We start from the raw sequence: 14,068 nt of genomic DNA, 5'->3' as shown, positions 1-14,068 counted from the left end.
TCTACATATCAGTGATTCCCAAAAAAATTACTCACCCTTGTGGAGATCCCAAATCCTTCCGACTAATCCCTAAATATATTTTTTTTTTCTCTTCTTCTTCTTCTTTTCTTCCATTTTCTGCTAATCTTTCATTGTCATCATCATCACCCACCCCTAAACACCCAAATAAATAACAACACCAATAAATCCAAATGAAATCAAAAGCTCATCTTTTAAGTACAAATACTACGAGCACCAATAAAAAATTTTGATGAAATTATTGGCCAAAAGGTGGCCATGAGTGATTTGCGCAGATCGCATATCACCAAACAATCTCAATTTTTTTTTCTTCTTCATGTGCAGATCCGCCTGACTCGACTCCCCTTGGTCGGAGTCACTGCCCTATTCCGTCTTACGTTGAGGAAATCTAAGACTCCCCATAAGCTCCAAACCATATGTACTCGTACGTCGTTTCGCCGATTAATACATCTTGATTGAAACAAGTACAATATAGAATTCAGATCCAATTTCCCAACCATGAAAAATAATTAAAAGAAAAATAATCATGTAGCCAAACTCGCCGTGAACTCAGCATCCTCCACCAAAGCTTGGAGAGTGTCAGCCGAAAGACAAGCTTCGAAATCAATACTTCCTTGTTCAGCCCCAGGAAATACCGTCAGCTTCCCATTAAACTTGTTCCCAGGGCCACTTCGAACGGCCAGCGGGCTTCCCCAACCAAAGTCATTACCGTACACATTGAACCGCGGCAAGCTACCTGTCAGCAATGAGTTACTTGCCAAGCCATCCACCTTTGACAGTTTGGGACTTTGTATCCAATCCTCCAAGAACTTCTTCACCTCTTGCTCTGTCTGTGAAGCCACCATCTTGTTCATTTTCAAAGCCGCCCAGCCTAGTCCGTACTCAACCAGATCACCTACAGTGGATGATACGATGCCAAATAGAACCGCGTTCCCAAGGTATTGATCGGGCAATGGCGGCTGCAATCTTTGCCTCATGCCTATTAATACCTTGTACTTAGTCTCTTGATCTGGGTTGATGGAACATTGGCTGCGGGTTATGGATACCCAAAGATGAGCCAAGAGTGCTTGAAGGGATGAGATCTTGTTGGTTCCCATTTGGGCATTGGCTTTTCCTTTAAGCTCTGCAATCTTTTTCTTTGAAAAATGAAATACTCTTTGTCTAAGGAGTGGTGTCACAAACCCGGATTTCGGGATTTGATTGTGGAAGAAAGGAATGCGAACTGGGAGGTCAATGATGCCGTCAAGGAACTGACGGTCAAATGTGGGAGCATTTAATTGAGAAATTTTATCAGAGGCAGTAGTACGAGAGATTTCAGACCAAGTATTGAAGAAATGCCAGAATGACGACCCATCAGCAACGGAGTGGTTCATTGTGCAACCAATGAAAATGCCATCAACCAGCTCAGTCACTTGCACTGCAAGCAACGGTTTGGTCACGCCTTGGTAGTTCAAAACCCCATTCATGGGAAAAAGTTCGTAGACAATGTCATCAGGAACCATAACAGGGTCAAGGATATCAGCCACCGCGACACCATCCGTGACTGCATGGACAAAGTGTGCCCCCGCGCCATTACAGTCAACGGAAAAAGAGGTGGTGTTGTCGTCGTCATATTCAGTGACGACAAGACGACCGGCAAGAGGATAGAAGATATCTAATGTTTTGGAGAGGGAGGATCTGAGGTGTTGTATGAAGCTCTTGCTTGTGGATGTGGGTTTGTGGAAAAGAAGTCCCTTTTGGATGTAATCTAATAGGATGAGCTGCAGATCATATGGAGTTAACTCAACTGATCTACGAGTTAACTCGTTGTGGCTCGTGGGTTGAACAGTAGTCGTGGAGATGAAGCGAATGTAACCCATCTTTGAAGCTTCGATCTCTTAATTTGGACAGGGCGGACCAGAGACTTGGTTTGATTATTGCAACTTTTTGGTGGCTGCACATTGCAATTAACTTAAAGATTTATAAGCTGCATGCGTAAGTGATTATCTCACTTGCAACTTGCAAGTATCATTATTCTAATATATCAAGTTGCGAGCATAAAGATTACGATCTTTTTGAATTATCTGTATGAATTTCATATTGCATATTATATATTTTACTTCTTATTCTATTAGGCAAGTATTATACATCAGCTGGGAGTCGTTGCTTTGAAAATTGAAATATGGCTCTACGCATATATGCATGTAACTCGTGGTACGTACATGATTGCAATTATGCATGTAAGTCGAGTATCACGTTGAAATGTGGATATATTATAATAATATATATCGCTTCTTGGAAATCTGTTCACCGCATCTCCTCCTAAAGGAGCCAGGTGACGACTGACTGACGAGTTAAAAATTCATGATACATGAATTTGAAATGGAAAATTTGAAAAATTAGCTAAAATATGTGTCAAAATTTACTTTTAAAGACATTTGGGTCATATTTTAAAAATTTAGAAATATGACCCTTGATATTGCTCCAACTTAAGGCTGCCCTTTGGTTTGGTTTTTACCGAATCGACCGACTACCGACCAAATTTTTTTGGTTTGGTATACCGATTTTTATAATTCGAAAATCCGAAACCGAAAATATTTAAAAAAAGTTGGTTTGATTTTAGTAAAAACTGTAAAAAGTTGGTAAACCGACCGATTACCGAAAGAAACCGAATCGATTATTACCGAAAAAACCAAAATATATACCAAAAAAACTGAAACAAGTACCGAAATTTAGTTATATATACTTATATAATACTATTATGTTAGTGGTACAATAAATATTAAACTACTAATATCTTAAACAACTATAAAAAATATAATTGTATAATGTTATCATATTAATATTATCAAAAGTGTGAGTTAAGATATAAAGTCATTCTCTAATAAAGTAAATATTATTATTTTTAGGAAAATAAAATCTTATCTTTAATTAGGTAAGCAATGCATATATATATATATACACTCATATTTATCGGTATATATACATACTAAATTAATAGGATATGTACTAATATATAATATTAAACTAATTATACTAGTATATATACTAGGGTAAAATATTAGTACTATACTAAACTACCAATACTATTCGTGCAAATATATATTCATCAAACATTATATTTTATGCATCATATTTGATTAAATTTTAATTTATATTGGTATATAATAATTAGTATTATTATAATTAAACTGAAAATGAATCGAAAATATACCGAAGTAAACCAAAAATGAATCGAAGATATACCGAAGTAAATAAAAAATGAACCGAAAATATCCGATACCAAATTACCGAAAACTGAAATTTATCAAAAATTACCGAACCAAAAAATACCAAAACCGAAAAATACCAAAATCGAAAAATATCGAATTTTTTAGTTTTAGTTTGGTAAATCCCATTACCGATCCGAACCGACCGAGAAGCAGCCCTACTCCAACTCTTTTTGGAATACCCCTCGAGGCTCGAGCGGTGCTTTAATACTCCCCAAAAATTACTCGATAGGTTTGAGAACATTTGAACTACTTTACACTACTCGACGGGGGTCAAACACTATTTAATGGCTATATTACCAAAATTTAAAGAAAAAATAAAGGCTAGACAGTCTTTAATGCAGAGAAAAAAAGGTTAGGGACGGTGTGCAAATTGCAAAAGCATTTTAGTGGGTTTCTTTCAGACATACGACGTCGTTTGGACTAAAGCCATAACCTTTCATCCCAATTCTTTTCCTCACCTGGCGCCTCTCTCTCTTTGGCCCCAATTTCTTTTCGCTCATTATTTGAGTTCTCTTCATCACCCAACCAAAAATCTCTCTATGGGTCCCTCACCCTCTTGGTAAGCGTCACTTTCTTCACTTTCTCATTTTCTCTCTCAGTAGCCTCAAGCTTAATACTCTTTACTTCTATTTCTTTTTTGATTAAAAAAAAATGACTATATGGGTGTGGGTGTTGGATTTTTCCAGTATCAAGAAAAAACTCTTAGGTTTTTAATTAAGGAATTTCCAGGTTCTTATTCCCCAAAATGGGTTTTTGGTTTTCATGATCAGTTTTTCTGCTTGAATCAAGTAGGGTTTTCTTTGGTTCTCATTCATCTTTCTCTAATTTCTATTTTGTTTTCAATGTGATAGTTTCATCATTGATCGTTGGAGTCTTGTAAGAGTTTAGGGCTTTGCTTTGCAAAAGTTAATATAAGAATATTTCTGGGTTTGGGACCTTTGGGCTCACATTATTGTGACAGACAATAATGTGTAGGACTAGTATTTTTTAACCGAAAACCGACCGTAACGAACCAATCGATTTGTCAGTTTTTGTGGTTTTCCGTGGAAGCTCGGTTGACGGTCGGATTTCCAAACCGACCGATCGACCTCAGTCCGTGTTGAGCTGGTTATGGTTTCTAGAACTTGCATTCCGACCGAACCGATCGACTTTCCCATCTCTGCAGCTCCTTCGGTGCTGAGCTGGTTAAGGCTAAATTGTTGATTTCTTACTTAATTAATGTACATTCTTGCAATTTCATTTACTGGGAAAGATTGACAAACATTGGAGTAATTAACCAAATAGGTTGTCAACGTTGTTTTTGCATATATGGATTTGAATCTTCTATATGCTTCCATTCCGTTTGTGTTTGCTTGACATATATATATATATAGTCTTAGCTGTTTATTATAAATTTAACAGTGTGTAAGCAAAAGAGAAAATTGATTCATAACACTTTTTGAGTGATCACGTTCATGAATTCATAACCCTAAAATATAGGAGACAAATCTAAATCCCATAGATCTACTTTACCAACATTGAAGAAAAAAAAAAGAAAATTCATGTAGTAAAACTCGCCGTGAACTCTGCGTCCTCTGCCAAAGCTTGGAGTGTCTCAAGCGAAAGGCAAGCTTCGAAATCAATACTTCCTTGTTCAACCCCAGGAAATACAGTCAACTTCCCATCAAACTTGTTCCCAGGGCCACTTCGAACTGCCAGTGGCCTTCCCCAACCAAAGTCATTACCGTACACATTGAACCTCGGCGAGCTCCCTGTCCCTAATGGATTACTTGTCAAGCTATCCATTTTTTGCAGTTTAGGACTTTCCATCCATTCCTTCAAGAGCTTCCTCACTGCTTCTTCTGTCTGCAAGGCTATCATCTTGTTCATTTCCAAAGCCGCCCAACCCAGTCCCTGCTCAAGCAGATCCCCTGCAGTGGATGTTACCTCACCCATTAGAACCGCATTCCCAAGGTATTGTTCTGGCAATGGCGGTTGCAACCTCTGCCTCATGCCCACTAATACCTTGTACTTAGTCTCTTGATCTGGGTTGAGACATCGGCTGTGAGTTATGGATACCCAAAGATGACCCAAAGTTGTGAAGGGATGAGATCTTGTTGGTTCCAATCTGGGCATTGGCTTTTCCTTTAAGCTCTGCTATCTTTTCTTTGGAAAAATGAAACACTCTTTGTCCAAGGAGTGATACTGACCTTGAATCAGGGATTTGATTGTGGAAGAATGGAATTCGAACCGGGAGATCAAAGATGCCCTCAAGCAATTGACGGCCAAAAACTGGAGGAGGCTGCGAAATTTTAGAAGTACCAAATCGAAAAATTTCAGACCAAGTATTAAAGAAATGCCAGAATGACGACCCATCAGCAACACAGTGGTTCATGGTGCAACCAATGAAAATGCCATCAACCAGCTCAGTGACTTGCACTGCAAGCAACGGTTCAGACACGCCTTGGTAGTTCAAAACCCCATTCATGGGAAAGAGGTTGTATACAATGTCATCAGGAACCAAAACAGGGTCGAGGATATCCGCCACCGTGACACTATCGGCGGCTGCGTGGACAAAGCAGGCCCCGGAGCCATTGCAGTCGAGGGAAAAAGAGTTTGTGTTGTCGTCATCATTTTCAGTGATGGCAAGACGGCCAGCAAGGGGATAGAAGATGTCTAAAGTGAAGGAGAGAGAGGATTTTAGGTGTTGTATGAAGCTATTGTTTGTGGATGTGGGTTTGTGGAAGAGAAGGCCCTTTTGGATTTGATCTAGTAGGAGCATCTGCAGATCCCATGGAGTTAACTCGATTCTGCTTGTAAACTCTTTGGGGGTTGTTGAGGGTTGCACAGTACAAGTAGAGATGAAGCGAATGTGTCTCATCTCTTTCAATACAGTAGAGAGGCTTGGTGTCACGGGCTCACTTTTTACGCAGCGAAATTTGCCCGTGCGGCGCCAAGATTCCTCTGAATCAAGGCCAGCCATCCTTTCTCTTTACTCTTTTCAATATTTAGACCCATGTGTCACCCTCTCGAGGTTTGCCAACAAGAACTACTCATCTCGAGTCTCACTCGTAGCGACTATACGATTGCTTCCTTGTGTCAAGGTTCTCAGCCAAGACACTCGCCCGATCGATAGGTTCTTATGACGCCGGCATTCCATTTCCACATGTCGGGTCTTGCTTTCTTTCATCTCTTTACCGTCATGGCACTAAGGGCTAGCTCGCGCCCATAGTCCTTTCCTCAAGTTGAACATGCAAGCCAACTTGCAAGCATGCCACCCGAGTGAGCAACTCGTCTCCGATACCCCACATTAGCTTCTCTCGTTGGCACGGGGTCGCCCCTTCCCATGCCTGCTAGCATCATGTATTGTGCATGGCCGAACCCAAGCCAATGCCCTCGATGAGTACTACATGGCCAATGAGCACCATGGAGTCTCCGGGAGTTCACATGTAATGGGCGGGATGTGCATACAGCGCGGCATAATGGAATTCCTCTTGTAGCCTCGTCTGCGCGCGCCCAGCGCAATACAAGCACTCCCGCTCGCTTGTACTGTCCGTGGGACCTCCTGTCCCACGGAGACACATGGCCGCCCTCCGGAAGTCATGTGCCCGCCCCCTAGGTCCCCACAGGTTCCTAGAGTAGCTCGCTTAACGCCCCATGGGTGTGGGCGCCGGGGGTGGTGGAGAGCCTGACACCATGTCTCCCCCTAAAGAGCATTTTATGCCTTTCTTCACAAAACATGAGCAAACATCAACATGCGCGAGGAGTCATAATTGGCCATAATTAATTCATCCAAACTCCGAATGACGAACCGTCAGTTGCGTTGGACTCGTTTCGACCTCCTGGATTTACCGGTATTTTTAGATTTCCAAAATTCCAATCGGAAGACCCCGAAACAGCCAAATTACAAAATTACCCTTCCACGCGCGCAACCCGGCCACACTTCGCCAAACGGATGCCATTCTCTTGGCATTTGGCTCTCCATACTTCATATTAATGTCACGGAAGCACAACTCTAAGTGCGGACCGTGACACTTGGCTGCGTATGAAACTTATAGATAAAGAAGAACAATACTTGGGTCACCAAGGGGTGGGTGACCTTGAGGTAGCCCCAAGGGTCACCCAAGTGTTGTTCGATAAAGAATGAGTGGGTACCATGAAGATTAATCTGTATGTACATCTTTGACCAAAAAAAAAATCTGTATGTACATCGAGTGTCCTTCACTGACATAGGGTACAAAGACTTGACGACTGAGAGAGTTCTATCACATCATGAAAAAAAAAAATATCTTAGCCTAGTGTAGTTTTTGTATATCATATATGTTAGAGAATAATTTAGACTTATTCTATTGGTTGAAATTAATTAAGTGTCAGCTGTGTTTTTGTTTTTTTTATGTGTTTTTTCAATTTTTTATGTGATATTTAATATTGTGTTGAATGTATTAGAGAGTCTAGCTATTTAAAACTCTTGTTGTATGCTACTGTAGATAAATATCATAAACATTTTCAGTTATACAAAAGCTTTCTATGTAGTCAAAAGAATAAGTTTCTTCTCTTGGACTTTTAATATCAATATCTATTCCATCAATATATGCTACATTTCAAATGAATTGATACTGCGTAAATATAAAGCAAGAATTGAAAAAAATAGATACCACATTAAGCATTTTTAAAGATATGTTGACTTTAGATACCAAATTATAATATTTTTTTTATTTTAACTACTAAAACATTTATATCATTTCATTTTAGATACTAAATTTTAGTTTAGGTACTAATTTTTAAAAACGTGGTTATACCGAGATGTAATTGTCTAATAGTCATAACTTTTGTATTGATTTGTTGTTTTTTTAATATTTGCAAGGTTTAAACTTTAATATTTAGTTTTTGGGTTATAAGACTTCATCCTCCAAACCTAAATGAAAAACATTAAACCCTTATAAATTTTGAATTTTTATGAATTTGAAACAGTTACAACTGTGACTATTCGACAGTCACAACTGTATATCAAACTAATTTGTGACATAACCCAAAATGTATTGCTCTAAGTTAGTACCTAAATTAAAAAAAAATTAGTATATTACTGCTTTTTTGAAAAATTATTGATATTTGATATTTAATAAAAATATTTTACATTTTTAACCTTTTATTTTTTTGTCCAAACTCCAAAGTAATGTAGAGGAGTTGAGTTAGAGATACTCTTTTGGGGTCAAAACTGAGGATCATGCCCCACATGCTCACCTCATGGACGGCCATGCAAGTAGTCTATCCAAACTTGGTTTATGTAGGTTGTAATCGATCTGCCTACTCTTCTACTTAGGCTTAGTTTGGGATTGCTGTGAGAAAAAACAGTTGTGAAGTAAAGCAGCTGTGAAGTAAAGTCAGCTGTGAAGTAAAACAGTTGAGTGTTTGGTAAATTATATTTTCAAAAGTGTTGTGAGTACAAAAAACAGTATGAAGGTGTTTGGTAAATTGTAATGTAAAACTGCTGTGGCTATTTATAATTACTAAATTGAGAATATTATGTGTAAAATAAAATTTTCATTGTTGTTGTGATTCACTGCAGCTTTCAAAAGCACCTACAAACTTGCTTTCTATTTTTGCTGTGGGGAGTTGAGAATTGTGGGACAAAGCACTTTTTCATTTTTTTACCAAACACCAAAATTGTTGTGGGTGATTGAGAATTGTCATCCACAGCAGCTTTTGGGTCCTCCACTACAATCCCAAACGGGGCCTTAATTACATCGTAGCTAGCTGGTTGAGTTTGTTTTCACTTTTGTCTAGAAACTCATCCGCTTATCGATCTCAAGTGGGCCAAGTCCAATAGTATATGTCAGTACTGGGTCAAAAAGGACCAAGTCCGATAGTGGTCCGTTCCATCGAATCACAGCTCAACTTGAAGTCTCAAACCTTAAGTATAAGGTATGGGTCACTTAGGTATGGGTCGGGCTTGCTACTACTAAAATGAGGTAGTTGGCAGATAGGGAGTTGCTTAGCGCAGGGGTTGCACCCATGTTTCTTTAATCTCAAGGATGTGGGCTGATTGGAGTACTCTTGTAGTCCTTAATTCATGGATGGTACGTGATGCCCATCATGCATAATTCATGGCCTTGGATAAGTCTGTCGAGCTTTTCTTTGCGCATAACCCCCAAACCATGTCTTTCGACCAGTTAAAGTCTCAGAGCTCTGGTGGTCTGAAGGATATCCTCAGAAATATGTAGAACATGTTACACGGGTTGCTAATTAGTAATAAATGTAGAAAACATGTGTAGGAATTTAGGGTTGGGAGTGCTTTTTTGTGAAGCGTTTTTGTTTATACGAATGATAGCTAAGTTTGTGGTAGTAATAAGTTTTCCGGTAATGGATTGAAGTTTCTAAAATGGTTGGCTTTGCAAGACTTGAATCACGTGGTCTCTCACTCTTAACGGATAGGTCAACAATAATGCTTGTGGTGATGATGATCAATAGCATTTATTATGGTTCAATGCCTAAGTCTGCAGATTTCTGAATGGGGCATAGCTAGATTGGAATTTGGAGGGAGAAAATTTAAGAGACTCTTATTAAGCCATGAAACAATTAATCCAGTGTGATGAAAAAGGCAGACGACTTGAGGTGATTTTACTAAAAAAGCATTTTAGTAATTGATTCTGATTTCTGTAAATAAGTAAACACATGTATGGAAATTTAAATTATGTTTTTTCTTATTTCGATTCCTGACAGTTAGTAAACACGTTAATAGAAATGTCTGACTCTGATTCATGCTCACTTTAATTACTCCTCACTCCGATTCATTTTCACTTCGATTTATCCTCATTTCGATTCAAATTTATGCTCATTCCGATTACAAGAAAATAAACGTGTCTTAAAATATCATCATTAACCACTCATCCCCAGCTATATAAAGTAACTGCACATGAGACTAGAGGTGTCAAATGGGCCGGCCCATATAGTTAGGACTTAAACCCGGCATGGCCCACGGCCCGCGGGCCATTCTTGCTCGTGCCGTGCTTTAAACGGGTCGGCCCACAGACTTTTTTTCATTTTTATTTTTTAGGGTGATAAAACTAATCTTATAATATTTTTTCTTATTTATAATTAAATATTAACATTATTTTTCATGAAATTGAATATTTTTGTTGAAAAGTTCTTTAAAAATGAAAAAAATAATGTTAAAATAATCGTGCCTAATTCGGGGCAATTTCGTGCCCGTGCTCGTGCTGTGCTTGGCCCGTGTCGTGCTCGTGTCGTTCCTTGCTTGATAGGCTAAAAATTTCGGCCCAGCCCCATTTAATCATGCCTTGCCTATTTTAATCGTGCCATGCTGTGTCGTGCTCGGGCCGGCCTGACCCGTTTGATACCTCTACATGAGACTATTGATCGAGTTGTGTCTATAAAAGGAGTATAATTTATCTTCCTTTATGTCAACAAACATATATCACTCAGAAATCTAAACAAAATTGTAATGGGATTCATGGGAATGGTGTCGTCCTGGTGTAACTTTTTTTCTATGCATTTTTTTATTTTATTGTTACTCAAAGCTATTCACTGTTTCTCATTTGTGCAGACACAGACAGTTTGTCACAATGACGAGCACTCTGCCTTGTTGCAATTCAAGCAAAGCTTCACAATAGACAAGTCTGCTTCTGGGGAACCTTTTGCTTATCCAAAGGTTGCATCTTGGAGTAGGCAACAAGGTGATCATGAGAAGAGTAATTGCTGCTCATGGGATGGTGTTGAGTGCGATGAAGACTCTGGCCATGTGATTGGGCTTGACCTCAGAAGCAGCTGTCTTTATGGTTCTATCAACTCCACCAACACCCTCTTCCGACTTGTTCACTTGCAGAGACTTGACCTCTCAGATAATCACTTCAATTTCTCTGAAATACCATCAAGATTAGGCCTTGACTTACCAGCTTAACATACCTCAACCTTTCACAGTCCTCATTTTCTGGCCAAATTCCATCCGAAATTTCCAAGCTATCCAAGTTGTCTACCCTTGATCTGTATTTCAATTATTATTCTTTTACTTCTACTAATCTTTTGGAAATGAACAAAGCCGACCTGAGAAGCCTAGTTCAAAATTTAACCAACATAAAACAACTTCACCTTAGTAAGGTAGACATACTCTCCACTATTCCTGATATCTTGATGAATGCATCTTCTCTGACATCTCTTCGTCTTGAATACTGTGGTTTGTATGGGGAATTCCCACCAGGCATTTTCCACCTACCAAACTTAGAGCTTCTTAAGGTGATGTATAACCAAGAACTAAACGGTTATTTTCATGACTTTAACAGGAGCAGTCCCTTAAAGGAATTTGATGTTTCGTGGACGAATTTTTCAGGTCATATACCTGCTTCAATTGGAGACCTTCCTTCCTTAAATTTGTTGAAACTTGGGTACTGTAATTTTTATCCTCATATTCCATCTTCACTCGGCAATCTTACTCAGCTCAGTGACCTTGGCCTTTCTTTCTTTTTCGACCATAGTTACAATTACTTCGAAGTTTCAAGACCCCTTTATAATTTTAGTGGCCAAGTATCTGATTCCTGGTCTTGGGTTGGAAAGCTAACCAAACTCTACCACTTGAGGCTTGCGTATACCTACATAAGGGGAGAATTTCCATGTTTTCTGGCTAATCTGACGCAACTTGCAGTGTTAAACTTGGGCTACAATCAAATAACTGGTCAAATCCCATCTTGCCTTATGAAGTTGACCCAGTTAACTGATCTAGGCCTCTCGTATAACAATTTGCAAGGACCAATTCCTAGGTCACTCTTCCAGCTTAAAAATCTTGAAAATCTTAGCCTTCGCTCAAATAATTTGAGTGGATTAGTTGAGTTTGATAAGTTTTCCAAGCTTGAAAAGTTAACAATACTTACATTATCGTCCAACAAGTTATCTGTGCAGATCAAACCCGGTTTGAATACTGCTCCAAAGTTTGAAGTTACAATTGGGTTCATGCAACTTAACAGAGTTTCCAGATTTTTTGAAAAATAATAGTAAGTTGAAGATGCTGGACCTCTCTGACAACAATATTCATGGCCAAATCCCAAAATGGATGTGGAACTCAAATAGAGAAACTTTGTTGTTACTCAACCTCTCTCATAACAGTTTAACAGGATTTGACCAAAATGATGATCCACTACTCATTCTTCCATGGCAGAAACTAAACATTTTCGAGCTCGGGTTTAACAGGTTAAGGGGGTCACTGCCAATTCCACCGCAACCAATCAGAATTTACTCTGTTCAAAACAATGATTTCACTGGAGAAATTCCGCCATCTTTCTGCAACTTGAATTTTCTAAGTGTTCTTGATGTTTCCAACAACAAGCTGAGTGGCATGCTTCCACAATGTTTGGGGACCTCCAGTGCTTTTGAAATATTGAACTTGCGGAACAATTCTTTTCACGGCGATATTCCTCACCTGGGTTCAGACGGGAATAGCATGTTAAAAATGGTTGATTTAAGTTATAATCAGTTACAGGGGAAGCTACCAAGATCATTGGCCAATTGCACTGAGTTACAGTTTCTTAATTTTGCAAACAATCACATCATGGACATATTTCCATCTTGGTTAGGGGTACTTCCAGCATTAAGGGTTCTCATTTTGCGGTCTAATGGATTTCATGGCAGAATTGGGAAACCTGCAACTAACTATGAGTTCACAATGTTGTGCATCATTGACTTGTCCAACAATAGTTTTTCAAGTACGTTGCCGGCTGACTACTTTGAGAATTGGAATAGCATGAAATATGTTGATGAAAATGAGCAAACATATTTGCAAAACATTTTCACAATCGGCTTTTATGCAATCTACCATCATGATTATTCGATGACAATTTTTGGCAAAGGTGTTGAGTTGAAATATTTGAAGACCCCTTATCATCTCAGATTCATTTATCTCTCAAGTAATAGATTTGAAGGAGAGATTCCAGCAAGTGCCATTGGGAATCTAAGAGGCCTTCATTTGCTTAACCTTTCCAACAACACTCTCACTGGTCTCATCCCCTCATCCTTAGGAAACATGACTGCTCTTGAATCGTTGGATTTCTCCCAAAACCAGCTCTTAGGAAAGATCCCCAGTAATTTAGTGCAACTCAATTTCCTTGCGTATTTTAATGTATCCCATAACCATCTTTGGGGGCCTATCCCACATGGGCAACAATTTGATACATTCCAAGGTGATTCGTACCAAGGAAACTCGGGTTTGTGTGGCAAGCTTTTGTCAAAGAAATGTGAAGATTCTGAGACCTCAGCACCACCACCTCCACTCTTTGGTGAAGATGAAGACTCTGGGTTTCAAATTGAATTAGATTGGTACGTTGTTCTGCCAGTTGTTGTTAGTGGGCTAGTAGTTGGAGTGGTTACTGGGAACATTTTCACAACCAAGAAACATGCATGGTTTGTAGAGACATTTAGCATGAGGAGGCAGCCAAAAGGCACAAGGGTGAGAAGGGGACACATAACTTAATCTATTTAATCCATGTATACATATGCTGCTTCATGCATGTGTGTAGCTGTTAGGGAAGTCTTTGGGCCTTCAAATCCAATTTCATGTTGTTCTAGTGTGCGTTCTGTTTTCTGGTCTATGAGCATTGTTTCTTTCTTTTTTATATGGTTCTGTTTATCTACTATGTTATGTTTGTATTCAGGCCTTGGAAGGCAAATATCATGTTATCTTATTCCCAATAGTATACTATAAGCTCGGCACTGTATTCCACTTTTTGTTCTACATGTCCTATCACAAACCTTGAGGCATGAGGTGTGTAGACATAAAAGAGATGACTAAGATGCTTCAATAAAAAACAATAGATCTC

At 38.9% G+C, this 14,068-nt stretch overlaps 1 protein-coding gene and 2 pseudogenes across 1 annotated transcript; 1 reads left to right on the top strand and 2 right to left on the bottom strand.

The window, feature by feature from the left end:
• Positions 1–428: 428 nt before the first annotated feature.
• LOC147284412 (putative acetyltransferase At3g50280) lies at positions 429–1,877 on the bottom strand. Its single transcript, XM_086245207.1, has one exon. It carries the CDS (start codon positions 1,875–1,877, stop codon positions 543–545), a length of 1,335 nt encoding a protein of 444 aa, XP_086101333.1. The 3' UTR covers positions 429–542.
• A 2,796-nt stretch (positions 1,878–4,673) lies between these two features.
• LOC147284411 (putative acetyltransferase At3g50280 pseudogene) lies at positions 4,674–6,150 on the bottom strand (annotated as a pseudogene).
• Positions 6,151–10,719: 4,569 nt separating this feature from the next.
• LOC147284410 (receptor-like protein 6) lies at positions 10,720–13,722 on the top strand (annotated as a pseudogene).
• Positions 13,723–14,068: the final 346 nt, after the last annotated feature.

This window comes from Dryas octopetala, chromosome 5, assembly GCF_963921425.1.
Source record: "Dryas octopetala chromosome 5, drDryOcto1.1, whole genome shotgun sequence".
Taxonomy (NCBI): domain Eukaryota; kingdom Viridiplantae; phylum Streptophyta; class Magnoliopsida; order Rosales; family Rosaceae; genus Dryas; species Dryas octopetala.
The sequence above is the reverse complement of the archived record's forward strand: the minus strand, read 5'-3'. Positions and strand labels throughout refer to the sequence as shown.